This window comes from Echeneis naucrates, chromosome 1 (assembly GCF_900963305.1).
Source record: "Echeneis naucrates chromosome 1, fEcheNa1.1, whole genome shotgun sequence".
Taxonomy (NCBI): domain Eukaryota; kingdom Metazoa; phylum Chordata; class Actinopteri; order Carangiformes; family Echeneidae; genus Echeneis; species Echeneis naucrates.
Genome location: NC_042511.1, coordinates 9,259,275 through 9,284,025, shown reverse-complemented (window position 1 = coordinate 9,284,025; position 24,751 = coordinate 9,259,275). Strand labels below are relative to the sequence as shown.

Here is a 24,751-nt window from a genome sequence, read left to right as displayed (position 1 = left end):
GCACTGTCAAATAAAGAGAAGAAACAAACTAAGTGTACCATAAACAAAGAGATGGCCCTCTGGCTCTGTGAGACCTCAAGGTGTCTCAATGAGGATTACTGTTCAAACAAGTCCTGAATGATGGATGTTATGGTCTCACAGTATTGACACTAATGCCATATATTTTTTTTCCACTAACACTCTTTCCAAGAACACTATAAGAATTGTAAGTTCTTTATCAACCATTTGCCACAACACTGACTTCCTTTCAAAAATCTGTGTGGTTAGATATGTGACAGTGCACTAATTTTCAAGGTATTCAGGTAAACTATCAAAATGATGGGACCTGCTGTAGCATGCATACAAAACTTGGGATACAGTCGAGTAAAATGAATATTGTAAGAAGTTTCATTTTCGTATGATACAAAACAATTTTTTTGTTTGCCTTCCACTATTTTATTTAAAAATGGTGGAAGGAAAGAATGGTGACTGTACAATGAATGCATTTAGAAAGAAGTTTGTAACAATAGCGACGAGTTTAACTGTTCACCAGCAGTTTTCTGATCAAAATTAACATTTCCAAAAATGTTAGCTGCAAAGTTTATTTGTGGAACATTCAGCTTCAAGTGAAACAACGAGGCTGTAGAATTTACTTTACATTCCAGCACTAAAGCCTAAAAAGTTAAACAGGTTTTATTTCAAAATACAAAAATATAACTGTATGCAAGTGTATGCATGCAAGATAAAACTTTTTGGTAAATTCCAGCATTGCAGCCTAAAAATTTTAACATGCTTCATTTGAAAATGAAATCATTTGACTATGGATTCTATGCATTGAAATTTTATTTATTTTTTTGCTACATTTGGCCATTCACCATGAATTTCATTCATTCATTCACCTTCTACCAGTTATTGTATTTAATCTTCCTTCCTCTTTTGATTAAGTGGCCTTAAAATGCAAGTATTCACAATGTCAAATCCACAAATACAAACACGAAGCAACACCAGGGTGAAAAGGAAAAAATACCGGCACCAAAGGTCATACAGAACAGACTATTTAAATGTTAATTCAACACTAAAATTGTTTTGAGAGAGCTGGGATGTTCCTTCAAGTTCTGCTTCCTCCATCCATCTGCAAGAGATGGAGGAAGAGAGTTCAGAGGCACCACTGAGGAGCCCCACAGGTAACTTATTAACATGCAGCAGCACCATTTATGTTTCTTTCTTTCTATTTGCAGCATTTTTTAAGTTTATCTTCTTGAATGACTCGTGTATGCATGAGGCTGAGTTCCCAACCACCTCCCATTTGGTTGACTCCCCAACACTGACAACAACGCACTGACTCGTCACCGTCTCCTCCCTATCGAGATGGTGGAGGCCGCGCGCGTGCACACCTGTTGTAACTTTTGGATTAAACCACTATCATAAGAAAAAGGGGGAGGGTTACTTGTGTATGAAAGTATGGTAAATTATATAGAGATGACTGTTTAACTCATAATATAGAAAAAAAAATATATCGTATGCTACATAAAATACAAGTAATGGTCATAAAATAAAAGGAGGAAATGGAAATCCAGATATCAAAACTGTAATGAGACGCGCCTCCGTAAAACGTGGTGACGCATCAGATATCAAACGCTCTTTTATTTCCCGAACACACTTCCGTGAGCAAGTTACCGTCGACCGGGACCGGACTCCTGAAAACTGAAGACTTCAGGTAAAGTGGGACTTTCTTCCTAAATATACAGTATGTAACACACTGCTGTTTGGCTTTAATTTCTGATTTCACAATTTGAGCGTTGGTCTCTGTCATCGAGCTGAATGTTCAAATCTTCAGAAATATCTTCTTAAAAAAATAAATAAACACGACTATTTCGCGAAGAAATTGAAAAAGTCAAACCTGAGTAGAAAGCCTTTATTTTACGCAATTTACTTTGGAAGCGTTTGGAAAAGCGTTGGTTTCGTTTTCGTGTAATTAAGCTTTAGGTTTCGTTTCCGCCTCGCAGTCTGCACGGAGCAGATCCAACATGGCCGAAGTGCTGCAGTCGGACTTTTCTCTGCTGGGTCTGGAGGAGGAGCTGACCTGCAGCATCTGTCTGAGCACCTTTCAGTGTCCGGTCACCATCCCCTGCGGACACAACTTCTGCCAGGACTGTCTCCTCGCCACCTGGAGGGACACCTACAGCTGTCCTCAGTGTCGGACCCACTTCCCCACCAAACCGGAGCTGAAGAAGAACACGGTCCTCAGCACCGTCGTGGAGACTTTCAACTTGAGGTCGAGCAAGAGCGAGATGAGCCGGATGAAGGAGGAGAAGAAGGTCATCCGGTGTGATACCTGCATGGAGGCGGAGGCGGCCCAGACCTGCCTCACCTGCATGGCCTCTTTCTGCGAGGAGCACCTGCGTCCTCACCGGGAAAACCCCAACTTCGCCGTCCACCAGCTGAGCGACCTGGTCAGTGACCTGTCGGAGCGGATCTGCCCGGACCACCACAAGCTGATGGAGCTGTTCTGCAGCGAGCATGGCCGTCCGATCTGCAGCCTCTGCCTCCAGCAGGTGCACAAAGGCTGCTCCTTCACCTCCCCTGAGGAGCAGAGGAGCCTCAAAGAGGTCGGTGGGAGCAGTTTTATCAGATTTCCACTGGTTTCTATCCATACCGGTAGATTTTTGGTGGGATTTTTTTCTTCCCCCAGGTTTTGGAATATTCTCCTCCTGGACATTTTTGTCAACTAAAATGGGAGGAATTCAATGCTTGTTAGCTCACAACTAAGGTTGCCAACCGTCCCTTAGAAAAACAAAAATATGCATGCCATATTGAGCTTCAAAAGTAAGCACTTTGCCCCATATTTCTGAGGATCTAAAATAGTCTATAAAACATGGATTTCAATTGGGCATTTGATCAGTCGGACCAACTATGTTTCCCATATTTATATATCAGGGAGTTGGTGACCCTACTTACAGCCAATAACACTTTGTTTCACAAATACAATTAATTAATCTGCCCGATACAAAGAAAATGCCATGAACTTGGGTTGTTGAGGTTGCTGGAAACACACTTGATCATGTTTCTCTGTTTGTAGTCTGACCTGAGAGAAAAGTTGGGATTGCTGGATGGGAAGATAAAGAAGAATGACATTGTTTTATCTCAAATGATGGACACACAGAACAAGTTGAAGGTAAGGCTGAACATTTGTTTTGAGATACTCTAATCCACACTTAATCATGGGAATATTTGTGACCTCAAAAGTGTCTTTTATATTTTAAGATCAGATATTCCTTTTTATAAATCCTGTTTAGGGTAAATTGAAGTTGCCAGAACAGCAGAAAGGAATGTAGTTAATGTTGAAAAACGGAAATAATAGATACAAAAAGCTTGTAAGAGAAGACACAAAACTGCCTGAACATACTACAGTGAAGAAGATAATGATGGGCAGACTGATAGAACATCCATAGCAGCTGAGGGCCAATGTGAGGAAAAGTTATGGTGTGTTTTAACATGGTCTGATTTCACTGTTGAACCTTAGTAGACTTGGTTAGGTAAACATCTAGTTGACAATTTTGTACTGATATTCCAAGAAAAGTTTGGCAAGGACATCTGTCTGGCTGAATCATGTTGACCTTGATGAGCAATTGGGAGGCAAATGTGGTGTGCCAACTAGTTCTTGGGTAACAACTGGAATAAATGTTCTGGATAATATGTCTGTTACCAAGGTTAGTTGTGTGTGTGTGTGTGTGTGTTTGTTTTTTTTTTTGTTTGTTTTTTTTTTTTTTTAAACTTACTAAACAATGAAACAGTTGTGTGCAATGCTCCAGCTTTCTTGATTAAAAATGTATCATTGCACACAACTGTGTGGGTCCTGGAACAAGCAAGTGTTCAGTCAGTGATGGATAACCCCGCTTTGGTTAGCAAGAGAACATGCATGGCAGGGAGACGTCTGTTGGCTAAAATGAGGATCATGGTTTCATTCTCAGACACGCTCATGTCAGTCTGTATTTACATGTTGTTGTTGTGTATTGTTGTTTTTTTTTTTTTTGGTATTGTAGTTTAGAATTGTATCTACGTGCATACATATTACATTTGTGTACCTCTTCACATATCAGAGATTGCATAGGTATTTTACAATGCCCAGGCTGTTTTTAATCTTTCTTTTTTTTTTTTTTTTGCCACTTTCGCAGGAGGTCCACATGCAAATGCTTGTTTCTTACTTGCCTCAATATAAATGTTTTCTGCATATTTTTGTTGTTTCGCACAAAGCAACATTAATAAATGACAGTTGATCATAGTGATGATCTGTTAATGGATCATATGCCGTAGGACTCAGCAGCCAACAGGAAGAAAATTGTGGCAGCTGACTATCAGCAGATGCGGGACATGCTGACCCGAGAGGAGCGTGATGCTCTCCATGCAGTTGATCGAGAGATGGAAAGTGGTCAGACCAAACTCAGAGCTCTCATGAAAAAGTTCAATGAGAACATTGACAACATGAACAAAGCTAAAGAAGACATCCACAATCTTCTCAGCCAGTCCCAAACTCTAGCCTTCCTGCAGGTGAGAGATCAACCCACTCTTCATTGCTACATAATAATGGTAGGCTGTAATAGGTCAATAATGAAAACAGATTCTTCTCACCCAAATTATCCATTGTATGTAAACATTTTCTCAGAGAGGTCATGTTTTAACTGAAAGCATATCATTACCAATCCAGTACTGATGTGAGTACATTATTATTATTATTATTATTATTATTATTATTGATGCTATATTATAATTGAGCTCAAATATCACTAATATACACCTGACAGAATAACTTAATTGGAGGTTGATTTCGAGTCAGTGTCAACCTTTACACAATTTTTTTTTTTTTTTTTAATCAATGTAAATGATACTTTTGCCATATTCCATAATATATAAAAAAAAATACACCTTTTGTTATTCCTCTAATCAATTCTTCTTATCACAGGCGTCATTTAACCTCCCCCAAGCAGTAAACTTTGATCCTTACACCCCTCGAATCAACCTGGACTCTAAGAAGGTGACAGCGAGTCTCGCTTCTGCTGCTGCCCTGAAGGAGCATATGTCAGAGATCTTTAAACAGCCTGTTGAGGCCAGAGAGCAGATGATTAAACGAGGTATTTTTTTTTTTTTTAATAAAGCATTAATTTTTTGCATTAATAAAGTATTGTGAAGTTAGTAATGTTCAGTTTTGTTGCAGAAATTAACATTGACACCGCTACATCTGGTGAGTCTGTGTGTTGGGAACTAATGCAAACAGAAATCATAACCAAATTTAAAGATATTCCTCAAATTGGTTTTGAATCAGGTGCTGGTGTGATATTGGGTTAGTTTGTTTTGAGTCTTGGGGGTAAAAATGAAATCTGTAATGACATTATCTTTCCTCTTCTAATGTGAAAAAACTGCTTCATCCTCAATATTTAGACGTCTGAACCCTGAATCTCACTGGGAAAATGGCATGTCCATCTTTCTATATGTGTTTTTAAAAAAAATAAAAAAATAAAATAAACTGACAAGGAAAGGATTTATCACAGTTCAAGAATGTAATGCATTCTTTTCTTATTTCAGAGCCACAAGACCCTTCAGGGAATCCAGGTATTCCCAGGTCTCACAGTCCAGCTCCTGGCACCAAATTAAAAACAGGTCCAAAGAAGAAATCTGCAAGTAAGATGCTTTTTAAAACTCACTACACAAAAATCACAGTTTCATTTGGACAATTTGTACTTAATGCGATACAAAATCCTATATTCATGAAGGTGATAATCTTCGGTCTGTGTCATAGATGTTCACTACATTTCATGTGTATATCAAATCAAATGTATTCATATGATGGCAAATCATAAGTTACATGAAGGCACTTCTCACATAGTGCAGGTCGTTAAAGAGACCCAACGGATAAAATTAGGAACAGAATAAAATTAGATATAATTACAAATCAAAGAAAGAACGCAACGTACAACAGAGAAAAATAAAGAGATGCTGTAAACAGAAAAATATGCATTATAGATCACTGTACAGTGGAAAAATTTGCATGATATGCAAAGATAACATACAGAAAACAGTGATTCCAACCTGATAACAATAAATGTGTTCTAGTAAATATTTGTTGTAGGGGAAGTTTTTGGCAGAAGTCATAATGATAACTAAAGGTAACTATCGCAACAGGTATTGAGCTGGAACATGGTGCAGGGATTATTCAGCACCTGTAGGACGGGGACAGGACAAGAGGGACAAAACACAGACTACAGGAAGAAACAAAGTTAGAGGCATGTAATGTTGTAATGTACATACATGGGGAGAGAGAGAGGGGTGCAATCCAGCAGCATCTAGGCTTTGTCATAAAGAAATTTACAGTAGGTGAGGTTCTTTCACACCAACAATGAAATCTGATGAAGCCACAGCCACACAGTGTTGTTTTGCTGCATTTCGGACAATACCTAAGGACATTTTCCCCCACAGTTTAATTTAACTTGTTACTAATTTTGCCACGACTATTTAACGTTTTAATTAAGTTCAACTGTGAATCCAAGTACTTAGGGGTTATAAAAGCCTGTTAAAATTTTTGCTTTAGCCTAAAATAAGTAATTTCTATTTTATTTTATTTTATTTTTTTCCCCCACTGTAGAACAACAACCCCAACAAGCTTCACAAACTACTGAAAACGCATTGAAAGCTAAACTGGCCCAGTCAATGGAAAACCTTTCTTTTTTGGCAAGCAAGTCCAGCGACACTCCTCCAGGTGAGTCTAACATTAAAGTCTTTGCTGCTGGTAGACACATCAAAGCCTTTTCCAACATCGGACATTTTATTTCTGAGGTTAGGACAAAGCCCTCATGATGCGTGCTCCACCAGATGAGCCACTGGGAAGGCCACGGTCCTTCAGTTCTATCCATCTCTTTATCGGAATCCGTTCAACTGACCGTCATGTTTGGTGCAAATATGGTGGTCAAAGTTCAAGGCTACAGTGACTTTACATTCTTGTAAATAAAATATAGCAGAAACTCCCAGGTCGTCACATCATCACGGCTGTAACTCACAAATCATCCGCTAATTAAGACACAACTCAACTTAAATATGGAAGGATCAACTTCAGTAATGACCTTTGAATTGGAAATAGCATTAAATTGAACATTCAAATTTTGTTACTTAAATAGCTGAGCTCCTGGCTTGTTTTTGTCTCTTCTGTTGTAGAAACTACAAACATTCCTCTTAACGTAAATATGGCTGAAAAAAGAAGTGAGCTTCTGAAATGTAAGTGTCTGAATGCAGCAGGTGTCTTTATTTCATAATGATAATAGCCTCCACATTGTTTGAATGGGATTTCTGTTGCCTTTATCTTCCAGACAGCACAGTACTCACTCTGGATCCAAGGACGGCCCACAAACGCATCACTTTGACTGAGGAATTCACTAAGGCCTCTGTCTCAGATGGGCATACAAACTACCCCGACTGTCCTGAACGCTTTGCTGTCTGCTCCCAGGTGCTAACCTCCAAGGGTTTCTCTAGAGGCCGCCATTACTGGGAAGTCAAACTGAGCAGCAACAACTTCATTGGCATAGGCTTAGCTTACGGCAGCATTGACCGCAAAGGTCCCACCAGTCGACTGGGCCGTAACAACCAGTCCTGGTGTGTTGAGTGGTTCAATGTCAAGCTGTCAGCTTGGCACAACAGCAGTGAGACTGTACTGGCCAACTATAGTCCAAAGCGTGTAGGTGTGCTGCTGGATTGTGAGGGGGGCATGGCTACGTTCTATAGCGTGGCAGACAGGGCTTATCCCTTCCATTCCTTTGTGTTCCCATTCGCTGAGGCTGTGTATCCCGCCTTCTGGCTCTTCTCAAGTGGCTCCTCTATTTCCTTGTGCAAACTGGTGGCATGAGGAGAATTGGCACAACTTGCATATAGACACACACACACACACACACACACACACACACACACACTAACCATAGTGAAGTCAGTAGATATTCTGTGTAAATTAGTGCACAGCTTGGAGAGCCACTGGTGAAATGGATATCAAGAGTTAACTGCTAGGCCATAGCTAATGTAAATAGCTATGACTATTTTGTATATGCTTGCAGTGATCTACTGCAGTTACATTTGTGGCAGAGTCTTGATAATTGCAAGACAGCACAGATACATTTTAAATAAAACAGAGACCATAACTGACTACAGAGCATGTTAATGCCAGTGTGTGTCCTGTATTAATTATACAGATTTTACACTGTATATGATAATGGATGTGATGTGCTATCAGACACATCAGGGCATTGTTTTCATATGCAGTCTGCATATGAGACATTTTGGTTTTGGAGTGGGTGTGGCTGTTATTTATAGGGCTGGGTGTTACAAAATAGATATTGTCACAGTAGCTTATTGTATGTCATGATATGAGTCATTTCTTCTGACCTTAAAGAGACAGATTGTGAAAGTCTCTATCAGCATAACTTCTTTTAAATTTAGCATGTAAAGTGCTTTTTGCTGGGTGACCGTTGTTGCTTTACTGACACACTTTTCAATTGATCTAATTTTTGATACCAAAAAAAAAAAATTTAAAGTGTCTCCTTTCTGTCATTTTATAAGATGAACCGGTGAAAATACACCTTGTATTACCCAGCTCTATATGCTCACTTCCCCAACTCTTTGACTGGTTCAGCCATGATTGATGAGAACAGAAGTCACATAGACTCCGTTTGAATCAGGTTCTAACCATCCCCATTTTTAAAGGCATTTTTATAACATTTTGCCTTTTATTGGTGGCGTTAGACAGGAGATAATCAAGCAAGTGACAGGGTGATAATGATCCCAGGCCAAATCTCAACCCTGGATGTTATGCTTGATTGGTGTACCCTTTGGAAACTAAATGCAATACAATACACACTTGTCAACTTGTGAAAAAACTGCCAAGACTGCCTAACGCCTGTGTTATCTTGGCACTGGAAAAGACTACAATGGGTAATCGAACATCGGTTAAATGCCTCTCAGCATTGCTGTTAACGTAATTCCCCGTTGAACAACACAATATTTGCCTCCTTTCCTGCAGAAACTGCAGAAGTGTCTTCCGTGAATGTTTGGATAGTTTGACCTGAGCACTAACCTGGGGATAAAAGGTTTTATCATTCCATTATGGTTAGCAGCTCACTATTCCACTGTGTCTTTGTTCTGGACAGAAAGGCAAACTTGACAGGCAGTGGAAACGCTGTCAATCTGCCTTAATCAGCAGGTCCACCTCTATTTTAAATACCCACTCATTTGGTGGAAAATAGGGTGTGCTTGTTATCTGTGGCTGGAACCTAAAAGCCATCAGAATACTCTGTAGGCTTTTTGTTAGGTGCCATAAGATGTACTCTACAGTTTCACTGGGGTAAATCATTTATAGTGGGACACAAAGTTTACCTGAGCCTGTAAGCTGAAGCACACAGGTGACATGTGTTACCATGACTCATTTCATGGTGAGCCATGGAGTTCATCAGGAGGTAAAGTGTCTGGTCAGTGTCTATACTGACCCACCCTCTTTCATCTATGTCTGGCCATGTGAGACAACAAACCATTTGGGTGTCAAGCAGTAGACAAATGACTATGCAACGAATCGTGCATGAAAAGTGACCTCAAATTTTCTTTTGACAATTACAACAAATCTAAATACTTCACTGAAGACACTGTTATCCAGTGTGAGGGTTAAATCTTGCTTTAAGGAAACATCTGAGGCACTTCAGGAAGGGGCTTTTTTCCATATGCTATATACTGTTAAGACACAATGCTTAATTCCTTTGAATATGGACTTGTATTGTGAAATCAGTTGTTTGTTTTTAATGTGCTTTTTCTTTACAGTTTTGGTTTGAGGGCTTAACCATAGAGTAAATGCTAAAGTCTTGACATCATGTTGACACTTGTTTAGTCTTAAATTGTATAATAGTGATGTCTCTGTTAAAGGAATAGCATGAACAGCAGCAGAGGTGCAGGAGGAGTTAATAGTCATGTTTATTTGCAGCATTTGACTTACCTACTTCCTGCATCTGGCTCATAAAATCTTCCATGGACCAGTTAGAAGCTCCAGTGGCTCACAGATGAGTCTGAGCTGTTGTGTGTTGCTTTTTTTTTGGTTTGCTTGCTTTTTTACAGGGCTTGTCTTCAGCGGAAATGTTCAATACTGTGTATAACTGCATTGGAATTTACTTAAACTGCTGTTTGATAGATAATGCTATAAATGTGCTGTTATCTGATGTAGTTGAGTTAACTTTGTGAAAGTTTTAAACTTATAACAATGTTTAATTTAATCAATATGTCTGTATAATAAATAAAGTAATGACTATTGTAAAGAAGTGTTCTTTATCTCTGAGGTACTGTTTTTAAAGAACAAGTGGTTTAAACAGCAGACAAATGTTTTAAGAAACATGATTTTATGCTCTTTTCTAAATGTGACAGAACAATCTTTACCTTTGTGGAGCTGACAGCCGATTCTTTGTACACATACACTGTCAAGTCATCACATTATAACTCTTTACTTAATATTGCCTAGGTCCTTTGGCCACAAAGACAGTCCTGACCTGTTGAGGGCTGGACTCCTCTCGACCTCTGAAGGTGAGCCGTGGTATCTGGACCATGACGTTAGCAGCAGGTCCTTTATTTCCTGGAAGTTGTGAGGTGGAGCCTCCATGGATCAGAGTTATTGGTCCAGATCATCCCACACACATTGGACTGGACTGAGATCCGGGGAATTCCAGCCAAATCAACACCTTAACCTGGTTGTTGCAGCATTGTCCTGCTGACAGAGGCCATGAAGGGCTGGGCTTGGTCTGGACCAGGTGTAGGCCGATGGTTTGTGTCAAAGTAACATCAATATGAATGGCAGGAGCCAAGGTTGGTCTGTTTCAGCCAGCTTGTCCTCTTCCCATAATGCACTCTGGTACCATGCTTCCCCAGGTAACGCCCACCTGATGCCCTTCCTGCCCTTCTTGCTCTGTCTGTAGGAGGGTTTGGTGTGGACCTCCTGACAGTCTTCGTTTTCCTTCCTCCGTCAGCCAGCAGTACATCCTTCAGCACTCTGCTCATTGTCAAACGTGTAAAATAATCTGACACAAGAGCAAAGACTCCCTCTTTTGGACATTTGCAGCGGAAAGGGCCAGTCCTTCTTTCCGCTCCGCCAGATAGGTTTCGTTTCCGCCTCGCAGTCTGCACGGAGCAGATCCAACATGGCCGAAGTGCTGCAGTCGGACTTTTCTCTGCTGGGTCTGGAGGAGGAGCTGACCTGCAGCATCTGTCTGAGCACCTTTCAGTGTCCGGTCACCATCCCCTGCGGACACAACTTCTGCCAGGACTGTCTCCTCGCCACCTGGAGGGACACCTACAGCTGTCCTCAGTGTCGGACCCACTTCCCCACCAAACCGGAGCTGAAGAAGAACACGGTCCTCAGCACCGTCGTGGAGACTTTCAACTTGAGGTCGAGCAAGAGCGAGATGAGCCGGATGAAGGAGGAGAAGAAGGTCATCCGGTGTGATACCTGCATGGAGGCGGAGGCGGCCCAGACCTGCCTCACCTGCATGGCCTCTTTCTGCGAGGAGCACCTGCGTCCTCACCGGGAAAACCCCAACTTCGCCGTCCACCAGCTGAGCGACCTGGTCAGTGACCTGTCGGAGCGGATCTGCCCGGACCACCACAAGCTGATGGAGCTGTTCTGCAGCGAGCATGGCCGTCCGATCTGCAGCCTCTGCCTCCAGCAGGTGCACAAAGGCTGCTCCTTCACCTCCCCTGAGGAGCAGAGGAGCCTCAAAGAGGTCGGTGGGAGCTGGATCATCAAACTGCACCAGTGACGCATCAGCTAAACGTCAACAGAGGACATAAGGATACAAATCACTTTCTAATGTCCAAGAATGTCCCAGATCAGCAGAGCCACTTCAAGGAGGCCTGCAAATATTTCCTGTTGTATTGTGACAGGGTTCGGATCTGGGTCACCAGTAGTTCTTCAAATTTTCTAAGTTGGAACATGAGTTACTGAACTAGACTGTTCCAGCATTGTGCACTGTTCATTTACACTTTTAAAAATAAATAGGCTCTCTTCAGAGGCAGCAGTGCAAAGGGCCTTTTAAACATGAATAAATCCAGGAAGAGGCGCTGCCTTTGTTAGTCAGATTATAAATCAAAAGATCACATGACAGAAGGCTGTTGCCTGCAGGATGAATTCAGGTAGTGCATGTGTAATTTAGAAAGCATGGTTTGCGTTGGTGTCTTGGCTTTGTATGCACTGAAGCTGTGTTTCCTGTCTGTAGTCTGAACTCAGAGACAAGTTGGGTGTGCTGGATGCGAAGATCGAGAAGACTGAGACTGTTATGTTTCAAATGAGTGACATGCAGAGCAAGCTGATGGTAATTTTCACACATTATGCTAAATAGGAATGTCAGTTTGTGACAGTTTACATACCTGTCCACTTTTCCTCTGTTCGTCTGTCGCTGCTCTCGCGGTCCCTGAACAGGAAGGAGCTACCAAACGAAAGGCAGCGCTGGCAACCATGTATCAGCAGATGCAGGATCTGTTTGCCCAGGAGGAGCGTGAGGCCCAGAATGAGGTGGACCGAGAGCTGGAGACCGCTCAGATGAAACTCCAGGAGCTCCTGAAGAAGTTAACTGACAACGTCATGCAGATGAGAAAAGCCAGAGATGATATCGACAGTCTGATGAGTCGGTCCCAGACTTCAGCCTTTCTGCAGGTACGGTTGAATGAGGGAGGGGGGGCATTGTGATTGTCGTGGCAGATATTGCAGCTGACGCATGAGTTAATATTTAAGAGTGATGTTGTTGTGAATTATTGTATTTTCATGAGCCTATATACATTTGAGTCTTTTTTGCTGCATGTTTATTTTTGGCAGGAATGGCTGAATTTGACTGTCACAATCATGAGAAGGCCATTTGTAGCCTCACTCTGTTTACTGAAGAAACATGTATTCCAGCCTAGTTTTACATTGTACATGTAATCTGGAAAATTGTCCAGATTACAAAATAAGAACAATTGCACTAATTTACAACTATGGTAATGATCGGGGGCAGCACAGTGGCTAGCAGTGTTACCCCACAGTAAGAAGGTTGCGGGTTTGGTTCCAGTCTTGGGTCCTTTCTGTGTGGAGTTTGCATGTTCTCCCTGTGCCTGCGTGGATTTCCTCCCATCATGAAATCAGAAATGGATCAGCTGTAGAAGATGGATAATGATCGGGAAACATTTTTCTTGTTTTGTTCGTTTGTTTTGTTCAGTAATTGCATTGACAACATCCATATTCCAGCTTCTAAAATTCTCATTTTAGATTACCGTAAAATCATCAATAATTTGGTGGTAGTATCAGAAAGAACAGCAACTGATCCTGCTGTATTTGCCAACATGTAACACATCCCATTAGAGAAAGGATTTCCACCGTTGTCTCTTCCAGGCCTCATTTGACTTGCCAAGAGTTGTAAAGTTTGAGCCTCACATCCCCCGAATCAACCTGGACTCCAAGAAGGTGACAGCAACTCAGGCCTTTGCTGCCGCACTGAAGGAGCACCTGATGGAGACCTTTCAGCATCCCGTGGAGGCCAGACTCCAGATCATCAAACAGGGTGAATGTGCGGTTACATTCTCAGACATTTGGAAGTGAAAGTATGAGAAAGCAAATTAAGTCCACTTTTATTGCAGAACCTGTGTCTGGACCTGCAAGCACTGAAAGTGCTGGAGCTCAGCCAGAATCTGGTACGGTAATTTTGTATGATTTGAGCAGAATATAAGGGAAAATAATTTGAGGAAAAACCTTTTTCATATCACTTACACACTTTCAGGGATAGAAAGAAAATGTCAAACAATTGGACAGTCAGTGTGGAACTTCTGGGTCTAATTTCTGCCCAGGTATCATTTTTTTTATGGTTGCAGGCAGGTTGTGGGAGATGTTTGTTTGTAATGTATGTCCAAAGAACTTATCTGATGTACGTGGCATTAGTTGAAACTGTCAGGTGGGAAACTGACACATGATGTCCAGATATCTCGTGTTTAGTTTCTAAAATGTCTCCTGGTAAACAGCAGTCCTCTGACTGGCAGCTACACTGCTGACAGCCTGATGGTTGAAAATGTCTTATCTTTTAAAAAGAACTTTTTGACATTAAATTTTATCCTCCAATATCCAAAGTGAATTCTCATTTCTCTGCTGTTCTTCAGAACCACAAGAGCCTCCAGAGCTGAAAAATCCACCCAGGTCCCACAGTCCAGGTCCCCGTCACATTCAGCCATTCTTCCAGCCAGTCCCTGTCCCTGTGTTTTCCTATTTTGGCCAGCAGCCAAGCTGGAAATCATCCCAGTATACATGCCACAAACCAGCACATTTTAAAAGTGCGCAGCCCCCCAAGGCGGGACCAACATGTAAGTTAAAAACTTGCCATCAGACACACCACTGATCCTCAGAAACGTCAGTGGAAAAGGTTGCTGCCATCATTTTGATAAGTTGGTGTAGGTGGAACATCCCAGATGGTTTTAAGTCAAAGCAACTTTGTAGCATCTCACCCTGATCATACATAGTTCATAGCTATACTTACTGTCACTCTCCAAGTGTCTCTTCCTACTTAAATTTATATTGTTTTGTTTTTTTAAATACAGACGAGAAAAGTGCCAGCAGTCACCAGCAACCCCACAGTGAGTCTCCTACAGTTTTTGGCGAACTTACTTTCTAAATGTTGTTTGATCAATATATTTTCTCATCTCTGGGCTGACTCAAAACATTTTTCTGAAACAGCATTCAGCATCTTTTTAAGGCAATTTAATGTTAGTGGGAATGGTGTGACTTTCTCACGTTCATTTGTTACCTGGCTGAGCTAGAGCAGTAAGGTTTGTTTCAGGGTGGAGTTTCTTTGATTTGGCAGGGGGAGTGCAGTAGACTCACCTGACAGCTCGGTGGTCTGGAGTGTAAAGCAGAAATGTATTCAGGGCCAGGGCCAATTATACCTTGTGACATAGCACGCAGTAAACAAAATCAGAGCCCCATCTCCAATTCCCTTCAAACGCCAGCGCACCAGCACTCTGGCACATTGCGACTACAATGGGAACAGTGTTTCAGACAGTTAGATTCTGTTTGAGATGAGTTGATCACATGCTGTGACTGAGCAGTGAGCCCAGTCCTTATACACAGCAGCTCACAATGTCCAAGTGAATCAATTCTGACGCAACACACATCAATAGTACTTACTTGAATAATTTTGTATTCAGTATTTTTCCTCTGGTTGTTATAAAGAGACTGAAATCATTGAAAGGCACCTATAAATGAAATTTATTATAACAATAACTGAAAGGATCGCCTGCCATGAATTTGAATGTTTTCATTTTTCTCTTATGCAGGCAAGAAAAGTGACAGTCACCAGCCCCACCACAGTGAGTCCTACTTCATTTTATAAAAACATTTTCTTTTGGTTGTGCAAACTTATCACCACACTATGTGGATTTATCTTTAGTGGTATTGCAGCCTCTGAATTTACATGGATTCAAGGTTTTAATGTTGACACACTACAGTCTGTCAATGAGGCCAGTTTTGATTTAGTGTTAGAATTACATTTTTCAGTTCATGTATTTCCTCTGAAGGGTCACTTGTTAATGTGAACCCTGGTCATGTATATTTGTGGACTGAAGTGGTAGCTCCTTTGTGATAGTTCATCTTTGGATTTGCTTCCAATCAGGTTGGCAAGTGATTTCACTCCTATTACTACAGTCAAACTATTAAAGAAACTTTTTTCATGTTTTTTCTTCCAGAGAAAGACCAAAAGAAACCTGGTGCTCACGGTGGAAATCAACCAGGCACACCTCGGTCTGACTTCACCAAGAGAGGTCAAGGCAAAAGCCATCCTTCAGACCAATCCAAACACCGTCCGCAGCCCAAGAAAAACTAGTCCTGAGGGAAGGAGGCATTGAAGAGATGATCAGTCATACAGTAAGACTGGGAAATTATACTATCCTGTTAAGTCCACACTATAGTCAACACAGACAGAGCCTTTAGTACTTATTAGCATTACTTCGAGTAATAGTCACTGTGGATATGGTGTGGTGCAAGTTTTGTATGATGACAATGTATTGAATTCTAAAAAATTAAATGCACTTTGTGTACACTTTAAACATATCATCCAATATTCAGCTCTGATAAAGATATCAGTGTCATGGCTATAAATATAATTTCATGAAAACACAGAACTCTGATGGTTTTATATGAAAATATTTATGGGAATGTCTTCAAATTCAAAATGTCGCTTCATTACATTCAGTTCAATCAGTTTCAGTCTAGTAAATTCAAAATTTTCTATACAGCTGTCTTTGTAAACAGCATGATTTACGTGATTGTTACCCATAAAAGCTGATATTTACCCACACACGGACTCTCTGTATTCTACTTTGTGTTTAGCAGAAGCCACATCTGGTGCCTTTTTGAGACCATGTAATATGAAATCAGCATGTTTCCTGCACATTCTCATCAGCCATTAGGCTTCTCATATTCTTTACACACTGACAGAAAAAAGTAAGTGTATTCAAATATATATATATATATATTCCTAATAATTAAAGTATTTTGGTACACACGACATAGTGAGGGGTGAAGACCAGCTAGGTTTCAATGCAGAGGCCCAGCAAAGATGAGCTGATGTCAGTCAAGGATAAAAGTGACAGTTTCAGTCCATCCCACCAAACTGAGCCAATGGAGTTAAGTTTAACAGGTTCCTCAGCTCTCAAAACAACTTGTAACGTCTTTTAGTCATCACTGCACATAATTAACCAACTAAAAGTTATTAGCCACGCTAGCAGCCCTCTGAGACTTTACTTATATCACCTGTTTTAACAGACCACTTTGCTTGCGTTGTATTTGGGTCACCTGTGAGGCAGCATAAATACAGTGGTGCTGGAGGATAGGCCATGTTACACAACTCACAAGGCTCATCCACCCTCCATGGTTTTGCACAGCTTTCCTCTGGTTTGTCACATGCAGTGGCATATTGATTTTTATCACTGCTGCTGCACTCATCAGGGTTTAGACTTGGCCTCTGAGGAGAATAAATCCATAGATAAGTTGATATTAAAGCCTTATGAAGTACATGTACTGAACATATCAGCAAAAAAGTTTTACAGAGCATGTGAGAAGTATTTGCATTAATTTGAAGTCACTTTTCTGCAAATCTGAGAAATGTCTTATTTGGTATCTCTGTAGCTGGTTTGGGCGCGACCGCCTGCTGGCTCTGTACTTTTAAGTGTGTTTTTTCTTTTTTTCTTTTTTTTTTTCTTCAAGTTTGTTGGACAGATGCTGGAGCTCACAGTGAATGTGAGAGTGTTTATGATAATCCTGGACAGGTTATCATTGCACATGGAAAAAAAAAAAATATATATATATTTATTGGGGATGCTTTAAGTTGCACTAAATGTAGCTGGATGTTGTGCATGTTAGAATGCTATCTAGTATTACATGTGAAGAGGAATTGGTCACTAGTTAAAGAATGTCATGAACCAAAGTGTTATATAAACCCCCAAAATACGCAACAAAATCATCAGAATTCCGTCTCTTCGGAGGCATAATGGCACAATCACGCCTCAAAATGCTCAGAAGTTTACCTCTAAAACACAGAGCCTTGCTGCTAACGTGGTTAAAAACGTGACAAACCCAAAGTTACATTAAAGAAATTCAGTGCAACACAATGCAAGACAAACAGGCCTGGTCAACATGGAAAATACGGTAACAGGTCAAACTGGAGTCAATTCAAACAAGCAAACAGGGTGATGAAACCATGAGGCTTGGCTACCTTCCAAGGGGTGCATATTCAGAAAGCGTAGGCATCACATGGCAAAACACTCATGAGGGGAAAGTTCACTGGAAAGCTTGAGCTAACATCCTGCAGTCTTCTCATATGGCTGTGAGCAACACATCATTCTGCAAAACACACGGCCACTTGACTGCTGCTTTACAGTCACAGGACCTCTTACAAACATGTAGAACACTGGAAATTTACAGCCAATAAAACTCAATAGGAAGGTCAATGTCACACAAACATTAAATATAAGCCCATGCATGTGATTGTATTGATATTTAACTGAAGAGGTCCGGGCACACTGGCAACTCTCTGACCTGTCTGCAGGAAATACTGCTGCCACCCTGTGGTGCCTGGGTAGTAAAACACAAACAAGAGAAAAGCGAAATGACAAAACACAACAGTAACATTAAAAGTCATTCTGGTTTCATGTATTAGCCTATGTCCTTAGCAATGGAAGGTATTTAGCTGAGTAAGTGCCAAAACAGTGCAACACAAAATATGTCAACAGCAGGGACTCCAGACAGAACAAGGTGGGTAAAAAAAACAAAGAAGGATCCTCTGAGCAGCACTTGGCAGTACTTTCAAAATAAACCTCAACAAGCCTGTTTCCTGTGACTCACGCAGAAGCGTTAAATATAACTTTAAGACTGCATCTCAGTACAAACAAAAGCTACTACACACAGTGCATCATGTGTAAACAAACCAACATCTATGTCCAGTGATTGACAGCATAGTCTAAGTGTAACAGAGTCACAGCTCCACGGGGATTCAGAGACCAGGTGGTCTTCGTATGCGTTTCAAAGTCGCATTCTGAGTGACGAATGTAAGAGACACTGAAATAACCCCCAACACCATCAACATTGAGGAGGAAATTGGACTTGGATATTTCTATTTTGTGCAGATTAGCTCCTCGACTAGCAGCCACTACCTCTCTGGATTACAGAAAGTGTGGTGGCTGCATGTCATTTGTGCTTTCATTAACAAACAATAAAGCTTTGACACTCAACATCAACACACATTTAACACAGTAAGCTCTGTGTTACAGCGTCACCGCCAGCTGCTGCTTTGACATGGCTTTGAAGGGTTGATAAAAATGGCTCACTGATGCGTGCAGGGCTGCACTAGGCATTCAGATCTGAATAGATACATTATAGGTGACAGTTATCTATGGCACAAGGGTCAGTGCAAGTAAACAGCAATCGCTCTCCATAACATTCACCTCCTCCTGACTGTCCAGTCTGTGGAGGGGAGCTGCCTGAGCTCTGGGTTACAATATATGTGGAGTGTGGAGGTAAAAGACAAAAACAACTCACACCAGCCCGATGGCTAACTAAGCTGTCCAACACCCACAGTCTCTCACAAAGGATCTAAAATGATCGCACGATCTGCGCTGGTCAGCATGATTTAGGGATAAAGCATATTCACAAATCCTAGACTTGGTGTCATTTCAAAAGAGAGATTAATAGAAACTGGGCTGAAGAAAGGGGACAGAACCCTAGGGTGAGAGGAGCTTCAGAGCACACGATGCTTGGGGTGGGTCATGCATGAGCAGAGGCCGGCCCCGGGGGCTGGGGCGAGTCATGAGGGGTGGGGCTCTCTGTCTCAGAAGCGCTGGATTCATCGTCATCGTCATCCGTCTGCTCTGTGCTGTGATAGAGCATGAGAGCCTGGGTCTTATGGGTGATAGTGATTGTGCAGGGGCCCTGGGCCCACGGCTCCCCATCCACCTGCATGGGCATCTTGGAGCTTTTGAGAACCAACTAAAGAGAAGCGACAGATATCAGCCGTTACCACACATCACAACATGATTAACTATATGTATAGCACCTCATAAAAGAAATTACTGACACCATGGAAAAAAAAAAAACAAACATTAAAAATATTCATGTATTTTTAGGTGGAATAATACTTGTTTTTTTTTAACCAAAAACTAAGAAAGAATGCATTAAATAAATAAATATATTACACACCAAAGCAGGACAGTTTAAGTTAAAATGAAAGAACCACCTGATATTACTGCCAACAAATGGAGGAAGCAGTGTTCATAAATGGTCTTTACGGTCTCTTAAAAACTTTGACTTCATTTGTCACATCAGTTTTTCCACGATGATTGTCAGGAATGTTTCTATATGAACCAAATTAAATATTTAAACACCAGTAAAACGGTTCCCACATCTTTTCCTTGTTTGTGGTCACCATCATATTAACATTGAAAATGATAGTGATGCCAACACTATTTTTCCTTAGAGGGCTTAAGATAAGAGCAGGCTGACTATATGAATGCAGGCAGCAGCTGAGTGGCGTGTGCCTAATCAGATTACTTCGAATTAAATTCTCAAGTAATGGCGGCGAAAACTAATTTGATCCCCTCATTGTCTTTCTCCATACCCACTTGCTGAGGTAAACAGGAAGCCCTGCAGTGTGTGTGTCAGTGTGTCTCTCCCCTCCCTCCCTCTCATCGGCTCACCCTGACAGTGTGGGCCTGTCCCAGTCGTACAGGGTTGGCCAGATTGACCTGGATCTGTGCACAGTGGAAGGAGCCAAACACACCCACCACCTCCAGCAGGCCGTCGTCCAGACTGCAGGGGGAAAGCACAATGGCACTGTTCATTGTCCGTTACCATGGTAACTGACTGCAATTGACACAAACACGCACGCACGTACGCACACACACGCACACACATAATTAAGTAAGATGCACAACAGAGTAGTGATTAACTTTAGCTTCTGAAGGTAATTTTACATTTTAAGGACTAAAAACTGATTCTCACAGCCATCATTTTGTCAGACTGTCCTGTGGGTGCAGGTCTTACCGTGTGGGGGGGCAGGGCTCATCCCCCATTCCCCTCCAGAGTCTGCAGCCTCCACCCCAGTAGCCAATATTACAAACTATGATGCCCTCCAGACTGGGCAGTGCCACCCTCTCTCCATCCAATTCCAACTGTGGCAGGAACACACACACATTGATTTTTTGGATTGCCCGCTCATACCAGAAGGTAAAACCTCCTGCTTTTTTCTAGTGAGCACTTGTTGAGCATTGATAGGCTGGGGGAAAGACTGATAATTTCACTTTGATGGCTACATGATTTGATTAGCTCAGTGTAGCTTAGCATCAATACAGGCTCTCGATGTTCGAAAATGTTTCTTCATCAGCTGTCTTGTCTGATTATTGTTGACGTGATCATGAGAAGACCTTCACTGTACATTCTGAACATTTAAGATGATTTGTCAGTGAAAGCTGCAAGACTTCCTTGCTCTCTTCCTGACCTTCCTGTCAATCTCTCACTTTCAGTATAAATATGCTCAGATAAAATAGAGCTGAAAAATTAAGACAAATTGTGTAAAATCCAGAAAAGTTATCACTTTCATGAAGGCAGGAAAATGAATAAAAAGAAATTGAATTCATATGGGCAGTGCAATATCCAAAAGTAGCTGTGTTTTCTATTTCAACTAAAATGTCACGTAAATGAAGCATTGTGATACTATAGATGGCTCAGCCAATATTCTAGAGATGTGAAAAAAATAAATAAATAAAAATGATTAAATACAAAAATAACCTTTCCAACTGCAATCGTAAAGCATATTACAATGGAAAGATCCCACAATTAGCAGGAAGCTAATGAACAGAGCTGTTGTACCTCAATCCTCTTATCCAGATCCTTACATTCCTGCACTAAACAGTCTTTGGTGCCATAGAGGAAATATACAGCCTGAGAAAGAGAAAGAGATATTCAGACGCTGTGTGTTTGGATTAAAATCCAAATTAAAATAACATGAAGAATTTGCACTTGAGCCATCGGTTCCTGACCTTGTTGATGATGCGGCTGGAGAAGAAGGAGGGCGTTTTCTCGCGGTGTGCATGGAAGTTCAGTGCCATCAGAGCGTCTGGCCCCACAGAGAAGTAGTTGTTCATGGACAGAACCTGGACAACATGTGTCAGTGCAAATGGACTAGCTGTCATCAGCTGCACAGCAAACACCAACACACAGGCTGAATGGCAATACAAAGAAATACTAACAAAGACTTCAGAGACATATCTCACCTTTGGTTTACGAAAGTAAAGGCCTTTTGAAGCCACCTGCACTTTCCACCTGAATATGAGGATGTAGATAATGAGCAGTTACTCAAGAAAACAAAATACACGCTCCTTACAAAAACAGACACATTTGACTCATGCATCGCGTTTAAAAAGCTTCCCATTGGATCTGAAAACTTCAAAGGAAGAACACAACACAGCAGTGAGTTGATGAGTCAACATCATGCTGTGGAAGTCTGTTAAAGCCCCACCTGTCCATTTTGACCACCTCTGCATCCACGATGTTGCGGAGAACCTGTTCCACAGGGATCTCTCCAGCGTACCCTGCACCCCAGCCTAAAGTGTTGGAAAGGTCATTTCCTGTCCCCAGGGGCAGGATGGTCACTCTCGGAATAAACTGGTCCTGGCCCTAACACAAGAGAATGGAAGAGCAGAACAAGTTATTGACTTTGTGCAGAGACGTGGTCTGTTGCAAAGACACACATTTGTCTGTCTTAATTGTGAGTTCATACACCTACAGCTATTAAACAAATGGATCAAGGACACCTGAGCGCTGTGGCAGTTACACAAGAAGTCACTTCAATACAGGCCAGTACTGAAGATTTAAATGTTGGGACAGCCCCACAAAAGGAGACGATGCAATAACAACAACAACAACAACAACAATTAATTCACAATAACAACCCCTCTCACAGTCCCTCCTCACCTTTAGCTTCATAGTATCAATGGCATCCAGCACCCAGCCCACTGTTCCGTCACCTCCACACACCAGCACCCGGACACTGCCAGGAGGGAGCAGGGTGCACAGCTGAAGGGCCTTGGAGGGACTGATCTCAGACAGGTCAAACACCTGGAGCAGAGGACGGAGGAGAACACAGAGCAGGGTCGGGCCCGTTCCTTAGAGGATTAACGTCACTGTAACTGAAACTGACCTGCACTGGGTTGAGGAGGGAGCGAAATTCTCCCAGCAGAGCCTCCCCCATGTTGTTACCGCTGCGTGTGTTAGCCAAGACCAACATGGGAGTCCAACCACTCCCACAGGAAGATGCCAGCTACAGAAACACAAGCACCAACATCAGCTCAGAGACATCCCATTAAAGCCAGCGCGACCCCCCCACACCGTCCCTTCTCATCTGCAGCACCTTGCTGTACTCATCTGGGTGCCTGCGGCGCAGTTTGTTGACACGGTAGAGGTAGTGAGGAGGGATGATGAGGCTGCGGAACTCGCCCAGACTACACCGGTCGGCATCCGCCAGACTCTCCATGCAGTCGTCATGCACTGTGGTCTGACACCACACACACCTGTGGGAGGGGCAGAGGGACAACAAGGGATTAGAGCAGGAAGGAAACACAGAAACTGGCCCTGCTGACAGGACCGAAACCCAGAGCTCTTCAGGTCTGTCTCAAACATTGACCTTTGATCTGTGAAGGTGGTGCAGGACCGTTTAGGATTAGGTGAGTGTGTGAAAACATCTTATAGTGTGAGAATATACCAGTTTGTGCCTTCAGAGGACAACAGTGGTCCATTAGAGAAAATGAAAGCCAGATTAAACTGCCATGGCATCGTGTGAGCAGCAGCCCCTCATGCAGGCAGTGCAGATTAATCCCCTCTGTGCCTTTGAGCTCAACGAACTGCAAAAACACCCAAACCACATCTTTTTATGCACAAACGCATCTTCACACCGGCACAGCACATCTGGGAGCTACCTGGAGTCACAGAGTTTCGGCTGAGTCCCGCACTGCTGTTTGCACACAGCACAGTAGCTGGCCAGGGGCACGTTTCCGCGGACCCAGCGGTGCTGGACGGCTCCGTCGGGGCCAGAGGGGGCCATGATCTCCTTGCAGGCCAGGCTCCGGTCGGCCCGCTGCAGGCACTGCTCGTCGGCGCACACGCTGCAGCAGTCGCAGAAAGCCCCCTGCAGGATGTGCTGCGAGCAGACGCAGCAGTAGGTGGGCTTGTTGAACAGGTCCGTGTAGCGCCAGCCGTGCTTGCTCTTGCGAAAGAAATCCTTCATGTGCGTTTTGCGCTTGGAGCGCTGGGCGCTGCACCACAGCGTGATGATGACCGGGACGATGACGGCCAGAGACGTCCAGAACAGCAGCGTCCACTCCTCCCGGGAGCCGCAGTCGCCCTGCGCCTCGTCCCCGTCTCCGCACATCCTGCTGGACGGTGACGCCGAAGTGCGGAAGTCAGCGGGAGGCCTGCACAGACTGCCGGGCGGGACGGGACGAGCTGCGCCTTTCTGCCGACGCTCTCATGTCAGCGGAAACACGGACATTTGAAGTGACGTCCAACGCTGCAGCTACCGCTAACTTAGCTCCGGCAGAGAGTGTGGACGCGATGAGATAGCTCACCCACACGGAGCACGCGCATGCGCACAACTCCTGCCGTGCACCGAACACATACGTCAGAAGGATCAAAAGTCCTGAATTCATCATGCTTGGTGGTAAAACTATAGTTAAAAACCAGCTACAGCCTGCTGAATTCATGCTTTGTTGTCTTTGACTATGAGGATGCAACGAAAATGAGCTCTGGCACCGATCTGCTTATAGTGGCAGTAAAACAGAGATGAATAGCAATAAATAAATGCATTTTAAAATAAAAAGCCATAGTAAAGAGGCATAAAGGGATAAACCTCAAAATATAAAGTCTTATAAAGACTTTAAACATTGTTGTCTGTAATAGTTGAACTGCACTTCACAATTAATGTACAAAAGCATAACAAAAGAAAGGCCCCACCGGTCAAAGACACACACAGATCCTTTAAAAGTAACTTTAACGGAAGAAAGAAAAAATAAATCAAAAGTAAAAGTATTTGCAGTGGCAGCAGGAGTGATTTTCTGTTGTAGTTGTCCATGGGTCCAGGTCCTGCCCCTGAGATGGGTCTTTTATAATAGGCAAGGAAAGATAAGAAAGAACTCAGCTCTGATTTAAAACTTA

The 24,751-nt window shown here is 42.4% G+C and overlaps 3 protein-coding genes across 5 annotated transcripts; 2 read left to right on the top strand and 1 right to left on the bottom strand.

Moving 5' to 3' along the window:
- The first annotated feature begins 1,621 nt into the window (after nucleotides 1–1,621).
- trim25 (tripartite motif containing 25) lies at nucleotides 1,622–10,324 on the top strand. Of its 3 annotated transcripts, none has more exons than XM_029512151.1 (10): nucleotides 1,622–1,696; nucleotides 1,986–2,588; nucleotides 3,059–3,154; nucleotides 4,294–4,527; nucleotides 4,940–5,108; nucleotides 5,192–5,218; nucleotides 5,560–5,655; nucleotides 6,617–6,730; nucleotides 7,183–7,242; nucleotides 7,335–10,324. In XM_029512151.1, the coding sequence occupies exons 2-10, from the start codon at nucleotides 2,007–2,009 to the stop codon at nucleotides 7,865–7,867; spliced, it is 1,911 nt and encodes a 636-aa protein (XP_029368011.1). In that variant the 5' UTR covers nucleotides 1,622–1,696; nucleotides 1,986–2,006; the 3' UTR covers nucleotides 7,868–10,324. The 3 variants fall into 3 exon arrangements, with proteins under 3 accessions (XP_029368011.1, XP_029368029.1, XP_029368019.1); XM_029512159.1 differs by having other exon boundaries at nucleotides 1,635–1,696; nucleotides 1,960–2,588; XM_029512169.1 differs by lacking the exon at nucleotides 5,192–5,218.
- A 608-nt stretch (nucleotides 10,325–10,932) lies between these two features.
- LOC115049722 (E3 ubiquitin/ISG15 ligase TRIM25-like) lies at nucleotides 10,933–16,363 on the top strand. Its single transcript, XM_029512196.1, has 9 exons — nucleotides 10,933–11,762; nucleotides 12,255–12,350; nucleotides 12,458–12,691; nucleotides 13,403–13,571; nucleotides 13,648–13,701; nucleotides 14,161–14,361; nucleotides 14,596–14,631; nucleotides 15,331–15,363; nucleotides 15,739–16,363. Exons 1-9 carry the CDS (start codon nucleotides 11,181–11,183, stop codon nucleotides 15,873–15,875), a joined length of 1,542 nt encoding a protein of 513 aa, XP_029368056.1. The 5' UTR covers nucleotides 10,933–11,180; the 3' UTR covers nucleotides 15,876–16,363.
- Nucleotides 16,364–17,174: 811 nt separating this feature from the next.
- Nucleotides 17,175–23,969, bottom strand: dgke (diacylglycerol kinase, epsilon). Its single transcript, XM_029512183.1, has 11 exons — nucleotides 23,518–23,969; nucleotides 22,953–23,112; nucleotides 22,743–22,862; nucleotides 22,517–22,660; nucleotides 22,062–22,219; nucleotides 21,817–21,865; nucleotides 21,583–21,696; nucleotides 21,413–21,484; nucleotides 20,588–20,715; nucleotides 20,242–20,353; nucleotides 17,175–19,534 (listed from the first exon to the last, which is right to left on the bottom strand). The coding sequence occupies exons 1-11, from the start codon at nucleotides 23,967–23,969 to the stop codon at nucleotides 19,313–19,315; spliced, it is 1,731 nt and encodes a 576-aa protein (XP_029368043.1). The 3' UTR covers nucleotides 17,175–19,312.
- Between the last annotated feature and the right edge of the window lie 782 nt (nucleotides 23,970–24,751).

What these genes read in the sequence shown, in the direction of transcription:
- dgke (XM_029512183.1), bottom strand. Translation starts at nt 23,969, where the DNA reads ATGTGCGGAGACGGGGACGAGGCGCAGGGCGACTGCGGCTCCCGGGAG. An exon ending in TTTACTTTCGTAAACCAAAG is followed by an intron (nt 21,697 to 21,816) that starts GTGAGATATGTC and finishes CATGTTGTCCAG; the next exon opens with GTTCTGTCCATGAACAACTA. An exon ending in GAGCCCTGCCCCCCCACACG is followed by an intron (nt 20,354 to 20,587) that starts GTAAGACCTGCA and finishes TTCCCCCTGCAG; the next exon opens with TCTGGACGACGGCCTGCTGG.
- LOC115049722 (XM_029512196.1), top strand. Translation starts at nt 11,181, where the DNA reads ATGGCCGAAGTGCTGCAGTCGGACTTTTCTCTGCTGGGTCTGGAGGAG. An exon ending in AGCAGAGGAGCCTCAAAGAG is followed by an intron (nt 11,763 to 12,254) that starts GTCGGTGGGAGC and finishes TCCTGTCTGTAG; the next exon opens with TCTGAACTCAGAGACAAGTT. An exon ending in CAGTCACCAGCAACCCCACA is followed by an intron (nt 14,632 to 15,330) that starts GTGAGTCTCCTA and finishes TCTCTTATGCAG; the next exon opens with GCAAGAAAAGTGACAGTCAC.
- trim25 (XM_029512151.1), top strand. Translation starts at nt 2,007, where the DNA reads ATGGCCGAAGTGCTGCAGTCGGACTTTTCTCTGCTGGGTCTGGAGGAG. An exon ending in ACACACAGAACAAGTTGAAG is followed by an intron (nt 3,155 to 4,293) that starts GTAAGGCTGAAC and finishes CATATGCCGTAG; the next exon opens with GACTCAGCAGCCAACAGGAA. An exon ending in CATTGACACCGCTACATCTG is followed by an intron (nt 5,219 to 5,559) that starts GTGAGTCTGTGT and finishes TTCTTATTTCAG; the next exon opens with AGCCACAAGACCCTTCAGGG.